The sequence below is a fragment of the Triturus cristatus genome, chromosome 7, assembly GCF_964204655.1.
Source record: "Triturus cristatus chromosome 7, aTriCri1.1, whole genome shotgun sequence".
NCBI classification, from domain to species: Eukaryota; Metazoa; Chordata; class Amphibia; order Caudata; family Salamandridae; genus Triturus; species Triturus cristatus.
Window position 1 is genome coordinate 60,034,519 of NC_140590.1, and position 20,369 is coordinate 60,054,887.

The 20,369-nt window shown below is 46.3% G+C and overlaps 1 protein-coding gene across 3 annotated transcripts in view; it reads left to right on the top strand.

Annotated features, from left to right (window-relative positions):
• CADM4 (cell adhesion molecule 4) overlaps nt 1–20,369 on the top strand; it is a 1,244,810-nt gene that overhangs the window by 880,122 nt on the left and 344,319 nt on the right. For all 3 annotated transcript variants that reach the window (XM_085615631.1, XM_085615632.1, XM_085615633.1), the window contains exons 3-4: nt 13,076–13,228; nt 13,803–13,937. In XM_085615631.1, the coding sequence (XP_085471757.1) occupies nt 13,076–13,228; nt 13,803–13,937 (288 nt within the window). The remainder of the gene's footprint in view (nt 1–13,075; nt 13,229–13,802; nt 13,938–20,369) is intronic.

Consider the following 20,369-nt stretch of genomic DNA (forward strand, 5'->3'; position numbering starts at 1 on the left):
TCCTCGTAGATCCATCTTCCAGGACTACAACATTTCGTTTGACTACTTTTACTTTACAAGGATGAGAGTATTTACTTTCACCCTTGTGAATAAAACCTTTCTCTCTCACAACAATCCAATCCCCAGGTACCAAATGAAATCTTTTCACACCCATTCTCTTATTGTAATATGCAACATTCTTACTGTGTGACTTCATCGCCTTTTCCTTTATTTTTTCACGATCCACTACAACGTCCACATCACCCTTCAACCATACAGGACACTCCTTTGTATTTGGCGCCCTCCCATTGAGAGAAACGAACGGTGACACACCCGTCACCGAATGGGGAGTGATTCTGTGTGACCACATCATTTTCCTTAACTCCCTTTTCCACAACAACTGGTTGGCTAATGACAATACGATTGATTCTTTCCACTAGACCATTGGCCTGTGGACGGAAAAATGCCACCCTTTCATGACCAATTCCTAACCCAGACAAATAAGACACCATTTCCTTAGAGACAAACTGTACTCCATTATCGGAAACAATGGTCTTTGGCAAGCCTTTATCCTTAAAAACCTCCTCCATGAAGTCAATAACCACAGACGTATTCACCTCTGGCACGGTTTTGATCACAAACCACTTAGAATGGTAATCTACTAACACAATGATGAATTTGTTAGCGGATCCTAACTTAGCCACAGGTCCCAAAAAATCAATCGCTACCTTCTCCCAAGGTTTACTAGGAAAGGTCTAATTACCTTAGTTTTGTCACTGTTAGCACACGCCACACAATTCTTTACTCTCTCCTCCACATAATGATCGACACCTGGCCACCAAAACGTTTCTCTTACTCTTCTTTTCATAGCACTACGCCCAAGATGACCTTCATGAATGATATCAAGAATTTTAGACCGAATGCCACAAGGAGGAACAAACTGACTTCTTCTCCTCAACTTACCACCAACAATGCTTAGCTCATCTCTCACTTTGAAATAGTCACAAACAACAATTCTTTGAGCATCCTCATCATCCCATCCATGCACAATCTTCTCTTCAACTTCCTTCATAACATCATCATTTTCTCTAGCAACAACCCATTCATCAGCAACAATAGACAGTTCCTCTTCAACTGACAATATTACATTATAGTCAGCTTCAGCAATGATCCCTTCCAGTGGCATTCTAGACAAGTAATCAGCAATTATGTTGTTACTGCCTTTGACAAACTCAACCTCGAAGTTATAATCAAACACGCTTAATAACCGCCTTGTAATACGAGGCGTAAGATTTCCTTCCAAACCTCGCCCACCTTTAAAAATGTAAATCAAGGGTTTGTGATCCGTCCTTAATTTGAAGGGAATCCCCCACACGTAAAACCTTAAGTTCTTAAAATGGAATTTAGCTTTCCTGAATCTGATAGACTGTCGACTTTTCACAACATGGCTGACTCAAACCAATAGTCTAACCCTTCTTGAGGCGCAAGCAGTACAGCCCAAAACAGCCCTAAATGAGCCCCCAAGCGATCTGCGTGACAGGCAGCTCACAGCCATATGTGAAAAGATCAAGCATATCTCCCTAGAAGCGGCCAAGATGCTATGTCGTTCCTCTGTAGCCCGAGTTTATGGCTTGGGTGACAAGAATGGAAGGCTACTACATTGCCTGGTCTCATATCCCCTGGCTAATCAGATAATTCCTGAAATCCGTGACCCCTCTGGGGCCATCAAACGCACATCACCTGCTATCGCACAAACATTTGCAGATTATTATGCCAGTTTACACTCCGCTCGCAAGCCCGACGCATCCCTCCCTGACATAATTAGCCAAGCGAAAATTCTGCTTGCCTGCCTCGTGGGCTTCGAGGTGGCAGACTTAGGTCTTCCCTTCATCCCGGAAGAAGTACACAATGCCATCTCTTCACTGTGGGGAAAATGGCGGGGCCGGACGGTTTCCCGCAGGGGTATGATTCAGCGTACCGAGATTTACTGCTTCCCCACCTTGTGGAACTATACCAGCAGGTGGCCTAAGCTGGGGCCTTCTCCCCGAGACAGACGTGGCGACCATTGTAGTGATCCCTTAAAACCCAACCGCCATCACCGTCTTGAGCGGACTACCACCCTATCTCTTTAATCAACACCGAAGTGAAGATATATGCCACAATACTGGCCCAGCATCTACGCCCACTCCTGAGCAGATTAGTCCATCCAGACCAATGTGGCTGTCATGTCTTGTTCGGTCAGATGACCTGATCAAAGGTTGCACGTGGGACAGTCACCACATTGACAAAATTGCCTTATATGCGGACAATGTCATGCTTTTCCTGGCGGACCCAGCCGACTCTGGCCCTAGATGTCTCCAGACCCTCTGCACCTTTGGGAAGGTCTCAGGACTCTGGCTTAACCTGGCAAAATCAACCCTAGTGCCCCTCCACCCCTCCAGGGAGTGCTTTGACTGGCAAGCGTCTATCCCCATTAGGCGACAATCCTTCAAATATCTGGGGATCTGGATTGCTCTGCTCCCTAAACTGGAATGGGCACTAAACGTACCCCGCTGGGTAAAAAAAACAAAGAGAATCTCAAACGCTGGAAAACCCTACCACTCAACCCAATGGGCAGAGTAGGTCTGTTTAAAATGATGGTCCTTCTATGCTTCCTCTACGTTTTCCAGAACACCTCCCTTCACTTCCTGCTTAGCTGGTTCAAGGAAATAGATAGTGTGGCCATGAAATTTCTGTAGGGGGGGCAAGACTGTGTATCGCCCTTGCCCAGTGTCGGATCCCGCCCTTTTATGGCGGTATGGGGATGACTGATCTTCACCTCTACTACATAGCCACCCGGCTTTTGGTTCTCCACGACTGGTTTACTGGGGGTTGGTCCTATCCTTCCTGCAAAACAGAGCTCATGAACCTAGAATTCCCTCCGATCCAGGCATTCCTATACAAAAACCCAATACCCATAGCAATGCCATCGATAACTAGGGCGGTCCTGATAGCACGGCGCACGGCTTTAAGACACACACATTGGAACGAAAAACCAAGCAAACGGACACCTCTCTGGCAAGGAAGATGGCTGGGAGAAGTGACAGCACTTGTGGGTTTCAAACGATGGGAATATATCAGCATATCACTACTGGGCGATGTCTGGGTGGGCGATCACATTAGGACGTTCCAGGACCTGTAGGGACGATACACCCTTCATACCTCGTAATTTCACAGGTACCTGCAGCTACGCCATGCCCTCAGCACACACATTTTAACAGGCACAACACTCCCCAAATTCAGCCCACTAGAAGCTCAGGTCATGATGGGAAACCTGGGAAAGGGTGGGGTGTCCTGGATATACCGAACCCTAATTAATATTAGTCCGGCAATGCTTGATCCACTCAGGACCCACTGGGAGGGATGGGTAGGCCCACTGGATGAGGAAGACTGGCGCAATGCCCTTATTGCTCCCAAGACCATCACAACTTCAGCCATTCTCAGCCTCATTCAATTATACTATCTACACACCGCTAATCTCACCCCAGAACGTCTTTATAAGGTTGGCCTGTGCTCCTCTCCAGGATGCATGCGCTGTAGTCATGACCCGGCAGACTTTTATCACATGATCTGGACTTGCCCATGTCTAGCCCCCTACTGGACTGCAAAAGAGTCCGAGCTCACACATATCCTGCACTGGCAGGTTCCTCATGACCCCATACGACTCATTTTAGGAGTGCTGGACGGCCTAGACGGGTCCCGATCTGACAAACTGTTCCTGGGGACAGCCACCGCAGTGGCCAAACGTGACATTGCCGCTGCATGGGCTCAGCCTAAGCCCCAGAGTGTATCCAAATGGCACCAGGGGGTGTATTGGTGTGCCATACAGGAAAAACTCCTATTTGAGGCGTGGGGGTGCCCCGCTAAATACTGTAGGATATGGGGCAAGTGGACCAGCCAACTAAATTGACTTAAAGGGTAACCTACTGATGTATGCAATTGTCACTTTACACTTTGTAGACGTTGATCGAGATAATTATTGATACTCCTTGAATTCCAATATACTTTGTGATGTTGTGTAATTTTGATCAAATGTGTCATGCTGCTATTTGTTTATGCAAAAATCAATAAAATTGTTTATCAAACAAAATATTTAATTTTCTTCTTTTATAACTCCCCTTTCAATTATTTGCTTCTGCTCTTTTTAGTTTAATTTTTTAAAGCACACAGCAGCTTCCTAGATAAAGAGAGATGAAGTCCACTGGCTTGCCACACATTTTATCTGCAGTGCTCTGCATTCCATGTGGCCACTGCCTCTATGTCAGGAAAACATGAGGGAAAGGTATTGTAGCATTGTTTTACCATCCCAAGAGAGGCAACACATCGGTTCTAACCATGGCGGCCATGTTGGAACTTTAAAACCACAATACCATTTCAAGATGGCTACCCTCTTCTATGTGCACACCTGCTATTCTGAGGTGGGGACATATATATCTGTTTTTCAACTATAATTCTTTTAATTTATCTTGCATGAGCTGTGCTTAATTTGTAAAATAATGAGTGTCAGTGCCCAAAGCACTGCTTGGAGGCCCGGGCCAGCACTATTAAATGTCAGTACGCTGAATACCACGGCTGCTTAATCCTTAATCTACCTCAGCTCTTTGATCCACTGCCAGACACTGGCTGCCCCTCTACCTCACTCATGGAGGCTCCTGCTTTCTACCCTGGTGAGGGGTTTTCCATCTTTCTCTTCCTCCTTCTTTCCTCTTTGTGTTTTATTCCGTCTGTTGCTCGCGGTTAGTGTCCGATGATGAAAAATAAGTGGCTGTCCCCAAAATTGATTGCTGGTGGCCCCCACCGGCAACCACTGGCTCAAATGAAGCAATGTGCATGCGTTTTTAAGTTTCTGTGTGTGTTTTATTGTGGTTCTGAATGGGTACATTTAAGAATGAGTCAGTTGGTGGATGGACGGACGCATGGTTGATGACTTATTGAGTGCCTAAACCCATCAAGTACTGAAGAAAGACTCTCAAACCAGACACATTGGCACTGCCAATGCTTGTTTCAATGTAAATAGCATTAGGTTAGATTGGGCAATAATAATAATAGCATCTATTGATTTTTATGTAAACTCTTAGATAAAGCATTTCTTGGGTATTAAGTTTTATTACTGAAAGAATGAGGGATATTTTGCTTCCTGCTTTTGATTTTTTGCTTGTGTGCACGCACAAGGGGAGGCCCTCAGCCAATCTTCTCCTCTTAAAGCCTGGATAGAGAGATGGAAGGGGAGACGGCGGACCCTCTGGGAACGCTGCTGCTGTGGGTGGAGCGGACACTTTCAGAGTGGGCGCGATACCATAGAGCGGCCGGATACGTCAACGATTGTGGGGCGCGCTTGACTTTCAATAAACAGGGCATTTTAATGCCATCCCCAAGTCGTGGCCACAGGAGGACACAGTGTTCCCTGGTGAAAACATATGAGGTACGCCACACCCTGCCCTTGTTACCTGGCTGAGTAGATGGCAGAATTCTCAAAAACTAAGATTTAGACGCAGAAATGACAGTTTTCTTCTATTCGGGGATTATAAAGGATCCCAAGCGAGCTTGTAGTCAAATCTATTACAGTATTCTAGGAGACATAAGCAGCCAAGGTCGCCCCCTTACTTGGGTGACGTCCTTGCTCTTTCGCTCTTAATCTGCTGGTATCTTTGTCCTGGTCTCGGAGTTAGGACACACTGAAGTCTTTCACAGTGAGAAGATGGACTTTAGAAAACTCTTTGCCACCATCACCGCTCCAGAGATTTTAAGGGGAAACAAGGCGACAACCTTGTTGAAAGATGCTAAGGGTGTTAGTGCAGCTATTCACAGGTTGAAGAGAGTCCTAGTAGAAATTCTTCCAGACCAAGCCAAGCACTAACAATGAAGCTGTGTTTGGGCTGCTACTTGGGGTGGTATGGCCGTAGCCTGAGGTCTCTGTCCTGTTCTCCTTGTGTTGAATCCATTTTCGGGAATGACTTGTTGCACATGAATCACAAAAACAACAAAAGAGGGAGGGGTCTTTGACAAGCCTGGCTTACATCCTCCCACAATTAATACATACATCAGACCTCATGGCAGGCGAGTGAAAGGGGTGGGACTCAGAAGGTTGTACAGTTTGACCAAGGTTGAATTACACCATCTAACATCTACGATTCAAGGGTTCGAGACCCTGACGCACAGTAGTGCCACACTCTGCTTTGCTCCACACATCGCTGTCAATTTTTTACAGCTCAGGTGGGCGTCTACACAGGAGGTCATATAAGGTGATTCAAGAAAGATTTTTAATCTTACCGCGGATCACATGAATAAATGATTTGCATCCACCGTTGGGTAATTTTACCAGCCTTGAGTTCCCATGACTACAATACCTGTAGAAATTGACGCAGGATACAATTTTCACATGAAAAGATCTCCTGATAAGAACTGCTCTGTAGGAGCCCACCCGAGCATTGAAGATTTGCAGCGCGAGCCACTACGGCGCGTCAGGGCCTCGCGTCCTTGAAACGAAGATCTCAGCGTAATCCAACCTTGATCAAATCGAGGCTGTTTCTGAGTCCTATCCTCTTTCCCTGGTCTGCCACTTCTGTTGCTTATACAGTGGTGACACTGGCTCCTGGTCACACAACCTCCTTTAGAACCCAACAACCTTCATGTGACCTCACATGGCTGAAAATTGAAATGAATATCTGTAATTACCCTGACTTCATCGGAGGATACATCTCCATGCTGTCCCCTGAGAAGAGGAGAAGGAACGAGCCTTTACGAATGAGCGCGGAACGAAGCGCGGGCTGGGAGATGACGCTGCTGATGGAGTCGTTGCGAGCACTTTATCTGGAGTATTATTACAGTAATTCATGCAGGGCTCTAATTTGGAGAGAGCAGCAGCTGCAGCTCGGCCTCAATAACAGTAATTTAACCGCGGTTTCATCTCCGAAATTTGCTTTTGACGGTGGGAATTATAGGCGTCTCTGCCTGGCATTGTCCTCAGCAGGCAGCGCGCCTCACAAGCCGCACTGTGTGGGATGCAGGCAAGGTTTGGAGCCGAGGCGCTGGGAGAAGAAGCATGCAGGGCCCAAGACTCTGCGTTGTGCAAGGGTTTGAGACCGCTTAGGTTCAGCAGGTACAAGACCCATATCAAGTCTGGACTTGTACCGGGTGAGGGTCCCGCTTGCATTCGTGTGGAATGCAGGCAAGGTTTGGAAGCGAGGGGCTTGGAGAAGAATAAACCTGAGGTACTAATGCATGGCGAAGAACCACCAGGGTGCAGCGACTCAAGGCCAATTGAATCCAGTGGTTGGAAGTCGTCCATCAAGACTTGACTTCCACTGGGGTGATAATCGGACATGCACTTGTGTGGGATGCCGGTGAGAGGGAAGAGGAATGAAGATGAAGATTGCAAGCTGAGGGGAGGGACCTGTGGGCTGCAGGAATTCAAGGCCCATTGGGTTCAGCAGCTGGAGGCCTTGGATCGAGACTGGACTTGCACTAGGGTAGATGTCCGACATTGCAGCTGAGTAGCTGGAGAGGAAGGAACAGAAATGAACAGGAAGGCTGCATGCATGCTGAGGACTACCTTGGGCTCAGGTATTCAATGGCTCATTGTGTTTAGTGGATGGAAGCCTTGTATCGAGACTTGACTGGTACAGGTTGAGAGACCGACGTGCTCTTGTGCATGGACTCAAGGCCCATTGAGTTCCGTGGTTGAAAGTCTTGTATCAAGGGTTGACTTGTACGGGGTGAGAGACTGACGCGTACATTCTGGGGGTGCAGACATGGTTTCAAACTGAGGGGCTGGGGAAGACTGAGCAGGAAAGATGCATGTGTGGTTGAGGACTCTGGTGGCCGCAAGGGTTTGGGGCCGGTTTGGCTCACTGTTTACTGGCTCTGTATGAAGACTCGGCTTCTGTGGGCTGAGAGTTGGTCGTATGTTAAGGTCCAAAGATCACGGAGTTGATTTACCGTTACAAGAGCTTTTTGAGTTCCAATGATCTCCCCCTCTTATAGTAGCCTGCCCCCTGTTGTAGATAACCACAGATGCTCCATCAAACAAAAGACCCTGAACTCTATCACTGAATGTTGCAGGCTGTGCTACTTACACAGTGTGAGGAAGCTGTGACGTCAGTCCTGCACGAGTCTCCCTTGCCCCTGCAACGATTAACAGGGCTCTTATAATTGGAATACTCCGTTAGTTCGGGCCATTCTAGTAGCACACTCTCAGCTGTGCATCAAAGGGAAGGCATTTGAGGGTCAAATAGAACTACTTTATGTGACCAGAGCACCTTGGATGGGGCGAGAAGGTTCAGCCTCATCGGACAGCCCGATGGAGAACTTGACAGGTTTGTGACACCAACAAAACCCGTTCAAGGCGGAACCACAAGCCACGATTGGTGACATGTGGTACTGGTCGATGCCCAAGGGGCATGTGCAGCAGAGGGAGCTGAATCTCCACCCACGGCTTCTGGAGAACATCTTTGCTCCCTCTGGGAAGACGACATGACGCATCCCTGTCCTGCAGGGGAGAGGCGCCTGGGGAGGCTCAGCTCAATGCAGTGAACGCTGAGAGCTTGCTAATCCAGGATCCTGTGGAAGTTCACCTGCTAGGCCTTTGGGTAGCAGAAGAGAAACAAGTGGAACGGAGACATATTTAAAACAATTTATTTCAGAAAACAACTTGTCCCATGGACAACTCCTGCTGCTCTAGAACATGAACCAGAAACATATCAAAAGGTTGAGAAGACTCCTCAGGCAGAATTGATGAGCTCTGTGGACATCTTTCTCTTACAGGATATTTGGGCAGAATAAACATGTATGTGGTAAGTGGGCCAAGATTATATGAGAGTCAGACCATTAACAGTAATGACTGCGATAGAACCTACGCCTCTTGCCTGATCGTGGAAGCCAACCAAACAGAAGAAGACCACACACACTAGGACAAGTTTCTTGGACAGCTGTTCGCTTCCAGGAGTTGGAAGTTCTGTCTCCGAACGTATCTCCATCCCTCAAGGATGGAACAAAAGCTCAATCGAGTTATGGTCCATGGCGCCCCATGCCATCTAGCGCCAGAGGGCTGCACCCAATCAGATCTTACGGCGCAGCTACCAGCCTCGCCAGAAGACTATCCAGAGGAATATGTAAGTATTTACAGATTCAGTGTCTTTCAAACATGAGATTGAGATGGTCCTGTTGGGCGAAGCATGCTCAGCTACAGATCTGGGCGTTTTAAATGGGTTTGAAGCTGTGCATGCTGAAGGATTCTGAAGAAAACACGCATGTCTTGTGGATATTTCCAAGGAAGAGCGAGAAAAAAACCTTAAACCGTCGCATAGGGCGTGGCGTTAAGGGCTCTGAGAAAATCTAAATAATCCAGTTTACAGCCTATACCTTGATTTCAGAAAATTATAAATGCCATACCAGACCGGTTAGGAAACCCCCAAACCCTCCTTTCGCTGACTCGGTCTCTAGATGTAAGTCAAGGCTCACCAGAGTGCGCTTCGTTCTTATGCAAGTTTCCCAAACCATAACTTCCAAAGCTAGGAGTAAGATGTGGGCATCTTTTCAATTACTAAAAGGAGGAAAGCGTCATGGGAGATGTTTGTTGTCTTATGTCCCAAGGAGGATTCTCAAACGCTCTGGATAGAGCATGGCTCAAGCTTAAGGAAAGAAAAGACACCAGTTGAGGTTAAATATATCTCTATTGATGCTTATCGCCACTGACCAGACTCCCAACCCAGACAGGCACGCTCCGCCGCCACCCCTATACCGCAGCTGAGATCCAAAAATCTCATTGCTTTACGGCTATCACACACATAAGAGCACTTCCACTTCAATCTCCAATGCTGAACTATTCAAGCACCAAGGTTTTCTTTTTTGCCTCAATCCCCTCCCACATCTCTATCTCAAATGCAATTACATTTCCTTCTCACACCCTTTATGTGTAATATATGCCCCTTATATCGATCAAAGTCATTCGTCACCAATGCTGACAAGAGCAGCTCAGTTCATATGCTTAACGCAAGATAAATATGCCACCACTGTAGATTCAAAGAACCCAGATCGTTAATCAATACATTCATCTTCAGTAAATTGAGCTCCTAAAACACTCGGTTAGCGGATTTCCTCACTTATACATTAGGTTCCTATGAAAAAATTGTCAATTGTTCCCTCCTGGACAAACTGCAACCTGTACCAGAAGGTTGTAGAACTGGGCATACAAACACCAAGTCCACCGGCTGGTGGCCAAAAATAGGACACATGACAAAAGGCTTGGGCTTATACTAGTCCACAAAGGTGTTTCTGGATCAACACCTCCCTACGCATCACGTCACACCCTCGCTGCCTCCTAGATGTCAGCCATTCCGCACCTTTCCATTGTTGAAATCCCTCTGGTGCTCCTTCAGGGTTCCAAGCCTATCAGCTAATAGATCATCTTCTGTGGAACTCTCTCCCAAATCACATCCCCTGCCTAACAGATTTCAAACACATTCTCAAAACCAAACTGTTTGCTAGAGAGAGATGACACTTGACTTCCATTTGCTTGCCATTGGCCCTGCCACTTTGATGTACAAATGTCTATATTGTCGATACCTATGGATGCTACAAGAATTCATCGAACGGTCTCTTTTTACGTCTGTTATGTAAACATGTCACATCTCAGTATTCAGAGCTTACCTATCTATAGGCCTAATTTAGATCTCGGTGGACGGGTTACTCTGTCACCACGGTGACAGATATCCCATCCTCTGACACATAAATCCTATAGGACATAATGGTATTTATATTTTGGCCGACAGGATATCCGTCACGGTTGAGATGGATTAACCCGTCCGCCGAGATCTAAATCAGGCCCTATGTCTTGCTTTTCTACCTGTGAGTGGTTCTATGCATTGTTTTGATAATAACCATGTGCTGCACCCATGATAAGAAGTTCTGTTTCTCAATAAACTATTTACTTATTGATGATGGCAAATTGACAGAGGTTGATCGCAGCGTTGCCGTGCTATGATCAGAGCATTGATGTGGAATGATTTCACTATATACCAGGAGATGATCATGTCATGTTATGTTATGTTGGGGGTAACTTCCTAAGCGCGTTGCCACACACAGAGTTCTCTTGTACTGAGGACTCATAGATCTATGAGGCAGGAACTTGTGAAAACACAGAAGTGGTTAGAATTGGGGGATTTTACCAAAGTCAAGGGGAAGATAATTCCAAAGCGAGGGAAGTAAAACAGATGAAGTGTCATTGTGTGAGAAAGGGGTTAATTAATGTTTTGGTGAGTGGTTAAGTGATGTGTCTGTGGAGGGAAAAGCAATCTTTTGGTTAGGGGCAGATCAGTGTATGGGTGAATGACTGTTCATCACACTGACGAGAGAAGGGTCATCATGTTGCTTAGGGGTATTTACTTCATTGACAAGAGAAGGATTGTTGTCCTGACATGCAGTTGAAGATGGTGTTGGTGGGGGATTGGTTGTGGTGTTGTCCATGCATGTTCCCAATGTTGACCGTAGAGAATCCTTCGCATTGATGAGGTGTTGACCAAAGTGTTGGGGGATCGTTGGTCAGAGTGTTGGTGAGGGTCTCATCAATATGTGGCATAGAGATGGTTATACTGGTGGCTAGGAGTTAAACATAGTATTGAAGAGGGCGTGTGGCTATTGTTGAGAGGTTGATCTAAAAGTTAATGAGGCCTTCATTATCGGTCATAGTAAGGGCCACTGGAATTATGTAGCTTGAGAAGACCAAATTATGCAGCAAGAAAAGGCAAACAATGCAACATAATACGGCCCATTTTGAGATAGTATTACTCCATCATTTTGACTTTTTTCACATATTAACTCTGTCTGGGCAAAGATTTCACCTCATTAATACTAGTTTCACATCCAAATACAGTAATAGTCAACTGAAAGATGACCAGTAAACCTTTCATATGGCCTCACAGTGTGCGGTAACATGTGTTGCTGCGATTTTAGTCACTTTTGAACCATTTGCACTAGAAGCATTTTTTTTGTTAAAGACTTCAGATTAAGCAGGGCGTTTACACAGAATATCAGAAACAAAAATATCTTGGGAAAAAATATGGTGTCAAGAATATTGAGGATAAATGTATTGTGAAGGTAAGTTTCTGTAGGTGAGCACTATATGCACCTTGACGATACATATATCTTCCAGGTACGTAGACGTGTAGTTAAGAAGAGTAAATCGATACTTACCTATTGGCGCTCACCTTCCCATATTTGGTCTTTGATAATTTGGATACGATACTCTGTCCACACAGTATTTTTGTTTCAGATATACTGTCATTGATCCTTATGCGCCAAATGATGGATTATGTGGCAAATGCAGTAAATCCATCATTAAGCAGAAAATTCTACAGAATCGCATAATTCCATGCGATTCCATGGTCATGGTGTTGGTGAGGGATTGTCACAGTGGTAGAGAGATATTGCTCACCATGGTGTTGGTGGTAGATTGTGATGGTGTTGGTGGTAGATTGTGATGGTGTTGGTGGTAGATTGTGATGGTGTTGTCAAAGGATTCACAAGCTTGTTGTCCCTCAGTTGATCAGTGTTTCAGCAAGACGTTAATCATAGTGTTGGAAGTTATCGAGCATGGATTGTGTCATTTGTTGATTGTGGTGTAGGTGAGGCTGTGATTACAGTGTTTGTGAGTAGTTGATAGGGGGTTATGGTACAGCCATGGAGCTGATTGATATGCTGGTATGATCTTGGTCAATGTGTGTGAGGTCTTGATCAGAGTGTTGGACAAGGGCTTGATAATGTGTTGGTGAGTGGCTGCTCACAGTATTAGAGAGGGGGTTGCATTGTACTGACTGTAGTTATTCATTTTGTTGGCTGGGGAAGAAATAGCGCGTTGGTTGGGGAGCGGATAAACGTGTTGACAAGAGGTGAACCTTAATGTTGGTGAGGGATTGCTCATTGTGTTGATGAGGAGTTACTCAATGTGTTAGCAGGAGGTGCATCCCCGTGATGACGTCATTGTTGACTAGGGGTGGATCTAACACTGGTTAGGGGTTGACAATGGTACTAACCTCATGTCTTTCTCTTCATCTTTCCCCAGCCCTGAAGGATGAGCGCTTCCAACTGGTGGAGTTCAACCAGAAGCACGTGAAGATCATTCTGTCCAACGTGAAGCTGGACGATGAGGGTGGATACTTCTGCCAGCTCTACGCAGAAGACACACACCACCAGATCGCCACGCTGACTGTGCTGGGTGAGACTGCTTGCTTTCTTTGTCCTCTCTGTACCCACCTTCTTACCCACACTCACTGTCAGCCACTCATGCCATCCCCCTTGCTCACTTATTCAGACATCCGCCTGAACTCACTCAGAGGAGTAGCTAATAGTACTGCAGCAGGTGCAGTGGCACTGGGGTTCAGGGCATGAGGGGCCATTGGTCGTCAGTCATGATAGTCTTTTACTTCAGAATGGGGGTGAGGAGGACCCACCTACCTTGCTTGCATAGTACCCCCTGGCACCTCTGCTACGCTCCTGCACTCCTTCACCCATCAAGCCAACCATTCACTCACTGAGCTCTCACATGCACCAATTCTATGCTTATGCGGCACATTCAGTATGGGTTTTTCCTTTGCATTCTGGTACTTGTAGTCCTGAATGTATTATGAGATGAACAAGACTACAAGGATTACAAGGCAAGACTACTGAATGAGCTACAAGAACACTTTTGTTGCCTTCCTCTCATTCTCTAATAGCCCTCTCTCTTCCATTCTGAGTTTTGTATTTTCCTTGGTTATTTGCCTTTTCTAATGTTAGCACTTGCCTTGCAGTGCCACCCGAGAACCCTGCTGTAGAGGTGAAGGAGCAGGCTGTCGAAGGCGGTGAGGTGGAACTTACCTGCATCGCCCATCGCACCAGACCGGCTGCCACCTTGCGTTGGTATCGCGACCGGAGGGAGTTGAAAGGTGAGTGTGGGATCCTCATCGCTTTTAGGGGTCTCTGTCCTACGAGGTGCCTTAGGCAGAGTAGTCAAAGTAGGAATGAATTCACCGAGAGAGTGCCCAGGATCCAAGGAAGCTTTCTCTTAGACTTTGTTCCCATCATGAAGATTACCGCACCCTGTCAGTGCACCCACCTACCTTAAACTCACCTAGGGCCAGTGCACCCTACTATGAGCACCCACTACCTAGTACCTGCTCCTGTCCCGAGCAGGACCACCGCCACAAGTGTAGAACACTCTTTACACCCAAGTGTACCCCCCATGCTGAATGTACTCCAACTGAGGGTAAAGTACCCAGAGTGCACTGCGACTCGGAGCGTCTTCTGAGTACTAGGTGAGATGGCGCACATGTTCTAACACTTTAGACTAGATTATGTCGTTGAATACTACACCCTACACTGTGACAAGACGTACAAAGATACCTTTTGAAAAGTAATATCGCATTATCTTGACCCAATGTATATTATTTGTGTTATGGCAACAAAAATCTCTTTGTCTGTGGCATCACCTCAATGGTGGAGCTCTCTGTGCTTATCTTTGGCCTGTGGTTGTGTCTGGCTCACTGACTGCTGTCTGCCCCTACCTTAGGCTATCTGTGTCTAGCACACGCTACTTGTCGAGCAGCGAAAGCTATCCGTTCCCACAATGCCTCTCATGTACAGTGTGAGATTGAAATTCTAATGTGCAGTTAGACATGTAATATGCACTACACGTTTTAGCCTGTTTTTAGGCAGACCCAGTTTTTGAAGATAATGGAACTGAGGCACAGAGAGTTGAAGGGGTTGCACAAGGTCACACAGTGTGGTCGAGTGCAGAAGTTGGACTCAGACTCTAGGCTCCTGTGTCCATGGTCAGCAGTCATATAGAGACCATGATTGTTGCCCTCTTCATATCCAACGCTTGACAACTAGAAGGGTGAACATCTTTTCTCATCTCCCCATGCCATCCTATGGGACGGGCCCTGACGTCCACTGGGCTGTTTATAATCACTTCTGGGTTCATGACCTTGATCTGAATACGTCATCCACCCCTTAAAAATGATTAACCTCAGCATACAGTTGATGTAACTATGGGAACCCTTGGTGAAATGTTCAGTTATTTGTGGCTCTGATTTCAAAGTTCCCATGCCAGTTTTTAAAGCAGACATGTTTCCATGGAGATTGCCTCTTCCACCAGTTCACGGGTAGAGTGTTTGTACCCCAAACCATCCTGCGATCCCGAGGCACTGGTGACGTTGAACCAAAGATGTGGAGTCCAGGGAGGGCAGATCTTACCAAAGGGAGGGCCAGGTCTCCTCTTTCTGCCGGTTTCTGACCCTTATCTTTCCTCCGTCTGCTCTTTTCCCGCCTTTATTCTGCCTCTTACTGTTCGTTTCTGACCTGTATTCTGACACTTTCTGCTCTTTTCTCACCTCTTTTCTCGTCTGTATTTTGCCTCTTTCTGCTTGTTTCTGAGCTTTATTTTACTTCTTTCTGCTCATTTCTGACCTTTATTTTGCCAATGTCTGCTTATTTCTGCGCCCAGATACCCTAGGGCTTACAGTGCTGCACTATACAAATGCTGTTTGACTCCCACCCAAGGATAAGGGACAGAGAATAAACCACATGGCACCTTCTTCGAGCTCCAGATCTTACTAACAAGCAAGCCTTCTGGGTCTCTGCAGCGCACAGCAGGTTCGGAAGGCCCAAAGTCTGGCTCAGAAGCGCCCAGACACTAAGAACCGCAATGGACGGGCTCAATTTATACCAGAAGGAGGTCGTGGGATACTGGGAACTGGCAGGGCATGGGCATGGGAAGTCTCACAGCAATGTATTGGGAGACGTTGGCACAGGGAGGAAGCGATTGCCCAGCAGCGTGCCCCTAAGATCACATGCACCTGTGGGATGGTCTTTGGAGAGTGCTTGAAACAGGTTCTTGGCACTCGGAAAGTGCCTCCTTGGACTGCTCGGGCCATCAGTAGAGCAGATGTTCAGAAAAGCAATCAGCTTTGTCCCAACCTGGGGAACCCAGGCGGCACTCAGCTCCAAACCTGGGAAGACTTGAGGACAAGGTTCATGCAGGTGCTGGCATAGTGAAGGTCTTCTTAGAGCTGGTCAACAGATTTTATATCCAGTACGCACCAGTCGGACGGTAGCCCCGTGCAATCACGGCTTTCTTACTACTGGGGAGTGGACACATGTTGCTGGGCATAGGCAGGCTAATCCTGCTCCCAGCATGCACTGCAAATAGTGGCTTGCTTTAGAAGGATTGGTCCAGCACTAAACACTGTGTGCCTGATTCACAAACTGCATTTTGTAGTGCATACAGTAGTGCTACAATAATACGACTTATTTACTGTAAAATGCAATTCACAATCTCATGTGAAAATCTCCACCCCTCCTACCATTCCTGTGGGGAGATGCTCAAATGTGTAACTTTACTACTTTGTAGTAAAAGTGGCAGGGGGCAGGAGAGGTGGTAGGGAAACAGGGACTGTTTACCTCAAATTAGGAGCAGGTTAGGGACAAGTGAGGCGTGAATTTGGGACGGACTGGCTACTACAAACATCCGCCTTAAAAAGGGTAGGCACGCCTATGCCCACAGGCTACACTTCCGAAGGCACTGCAGCGCTAAAGGTGACAGAACAGTTGTAAATATACTAGAGCCCAGCTTTGGAGTGAGCGAAGCCCCAAACATGGTCACTCACAGGTAGTGACACACACATAATGGAGACAGGGAATTGAAATAAAATAATGTTAAACAAAATTATATGTATATCATGAACTTTTCTTAAAAAATTTAAAATAATTTCAACTAATTACACCCATCAATTTCAACAAAAAAGTTACTGTGGGTGGGATATTTTTTAAAGTATTCTTTAAGACACAGTATTCATAAATTAAATAAATTGGAATGGTGGAAACATGTATGTCTACACTTATGTGTACATCTACACACAGAAATAGTAAATAGCACAAAAGAGTAAATTTACACATGGCTGCAGGAGTAGATTTACTCGTGAGTAAATTTACCTTTGTGAATAGGCCTCTGTGAATTTTGACCTGACAGTGATTGTGAAAGACGCGGAGAAGGGCGGGTGGACCTTGATCTGTCTACTCACATTAACTTCCCTCAAAAATATTTTAAAAACTAAAGGGCCCCTTTCACCAGTGCTGGTGGAGAGATTTTTCACATGGAACCCAGGTATCCTGTTTGGAGACAGCTTGTGCGCCCTAAAACTACGCATGTGCTGCCACCGAGTAGAATGTATGACAAGCAGGCGGGAGTGGTATCTTCTCTATCTAACAGGGTGGTAGATGAGTTTAAAGGCCCCTGAGACCCCCCCCCCCTCCACAAATACTAGAGGGCACTTGAGGTTTCCCTGGGGAGCACCAGATTTACATCATTGAAAGCCACATAGAATACAACAAAAAGTGAAAACTGCTGAAAAGATCTGCAGACAGAGGAAGGAATGGCAGAGTGTGAGAGCTGGTAAGTTCACCGGGGGACTGTCCTCATCACAGCACTGGCCCCTACTGAGCCTCACACAGAAACACAGAGAGAAAACTGTCTGCTTTTCTGTTTCAGTTTTTGTAAAAATGGGAAAACGTAAGAAGTAGTTTTTATTTTGTGTGACTACATTCTGTGAGTCATGACTTCCAAGGCAGTATCTACACAGATGAACAGCATGGGTGTGTTTTAAAGCAAAACAAAAAAAACCTGAAGTATAAATATGAAAATTAAAAAATACGTTTTTCTTATATATGTGCAGAAATGCACATATCTTTTCGACAACTCTTCTGTTTGCACTTAACTGTGTGCTGGCGCTAACGGACAGACACACTAGTGTGAATGTGTTTATTGTAACTGGACTCCTTCTCACCTCCCACAGCTATCCTCGATGCCCCTCCTTAGTCGGGGTGGGTGAAACTCACATGGTATCACTCCGCAGAGTTACATATATATTCAGCTCGAACTGCACCATGCACCATACTGCTTGAGTATATTTTCTACTCGAGGAGCAGCGTTCCCAACACAAAGGATCGCGCAACCTGCCGCGACTCCCCACATTCAGTAATCTTGCCGCATTCTAGCACCCGCAAATCGTGTTAAGGGACACAAATTCTCACTTGCGCTCCCCAAGTTAACAATGACTAGCCACGTGCAAGAAAAAACTCTGCCACACAGCGATTGGTGGAGTTTTGCCGGAACTCCGCATTCCGAGAGGAACGCGGGGCAGGCAAAAATCTGTGATCTCTGCCGACAGAGCGGGATTTTTGCCCACCGCTACTCTGTAGATATGGGCGAGCCAACAAATTAACAGAGCCTGGCCACGCGTTGGCTTTGGCTTTAAGAGCCCTTGCATGAGCTGAGCCCCGCAAAAAGCACCTTTTTTAACATACAGATGCGTTTATCTTAGTACATCAGATTATATAAAAAGTATTTATTAAAAGTGACTTTTTAAACATGAACTGACAACCACTTCTGCTCCCGCCCTGAGGACAGTGCTGTTAGTGAACTAATAGACAGGTCAGTTGTCAAGTGTACCCTATATGTGACCTTGATTCTTATTGTAGATGGAGTAACATTACAGACTGTTCTCATTTTGAATTATGATCAAACAGGAAGCTCAGTAAAATAAAACATTTGCCTCAGTTCACACGTTATGATGCAGGAAAACTGGGATTCCTCCCAGAAGTTTCACATTGTACAATTGAGGCACTAGATGAGTGTTTCTTCCTGGCATCAAAGGTTCATGTTTTGTGCTTTCTTCTTAAAACATTAGATAACTGTGAAGCTGACATGCAGAATCTACATTTTATTTTGGACAGTTTTAGATAGAGCGAACATCGCCCAAGAACATACCAGCTCTCATAACGGACACAGACTATACCCTTTTTTTCAGGCACAGAAAGATTTGCCAGTATTTTTAGGATACTGAGCTGAAGTCAGGATTCGAACCAAACGTCCTGATGACACACGTTCAGCAGCCTTCTTTAACGGATCGGCTCATTTTGGGCTCGAGGTTCCAAGAGGACCTCGAGCTGAGCCAGAGCCAGTCATCTGGCTCGAGCCTGGCCCGCACTTTCAGTGGCTCGCCTACCTCATCTGATGATGTAGGGAGTTTGCTAGTCTTGGGTAACCTTTGCAAGAAGCAGTACCCGGAACTCCAAGACAGAGGGAGAAAGGACAGTGCCAACCACTGGTACTGCCCAGTACTGCCCGTGTGTTCTAGGACCTCTAGAAAAGCCCTGACTGTGGGACAGGCTGACCACCCACAGACAAGATGTCTGCTCCGAGCACCACCCTCAAAAGAGTCCAGCAAGCACCACTGTCCCTAAGGCTCTGGTTCGATCCGAGCAGGAACGACCCCACCTCGAGTGACCTTTCTCCCGGAGACAGTCCTGGCCACCCGCCAGGAGGGGAATTGATTTACATTTATTTAGTTGCGTATTTATAAGCAGAGGCATAGCCATGGGCATGTGAGCGCTGTACAAAGTGTTCATGTAAAAGCAATTATAACGGAATCATTGTTGCAATTATCATTAAAATAAAGCGATAAAGTCTTTCTAAATGTTGCAACGGCAGCACTAACTCAACCGCTTTATTTTCTTCCTGAAACCGGGATAACGAGCAATGCTTCTTCCTTCAGAAAAGAGTTTCAGAAAGGATAACTCTCCTGCAGTGGCGGCGGGCTTGTACCAAGGGTGGTGAGCACAAAAAATAAAAAACGTTGGTTCACTTACCTTCGCAGTGCAACGTCCTCCTCCCTCGGGTGTCTTCTAGGAAGCTCTTGATGCAGAAAACTTTACTATCCAATCCTGGCACTGCTCTCGCAACATGAGAGCAGCACCAGGATTGGATAGAGCAGGCTCTCTCAGCTCTCCAAAGAGCACTGGAGACCTGCACTTTCTCTAACCCAGCTGTCTAGGAAAGCTGGGTTAGAGAATGTAGGAGAGTAGGATCTGCTTCTTATAGTTACCCCCACTTTTTGCTGATGTTTCACTGTTTTTCGACCTTGGTCTGTCAGAGGCCCCACTAACCAGGACCCCAACCTAGCTGCTTCCTCTCTAAATTGATTACCAGTACTTTAGGTACACTCCCGATTGGATTCTGGCGTAACCTTATAAGTCCCTAGTATATGGTATACTATGTACCCAGGGCATAGGTACCCCCACACCAGTAACTGGTGTGGGAGGTATGATTCCACCCTACTAGAGGGAGAAACATGACAGCACCGGTATACCCGGTACCAGCTTAACAGACCCTGGCATCACAAAATGGATGCTGCAAGCCACAGACACAAGTCTGCCCTCCTGCTGCTGGATGAAACTCCAGCAGGGGAGGCCTGGACAATAGGTTTCCTGTCACAGGGAGGTGTAACCACCTCCCAGACAGGCTTTAGTGTATTGGGGCT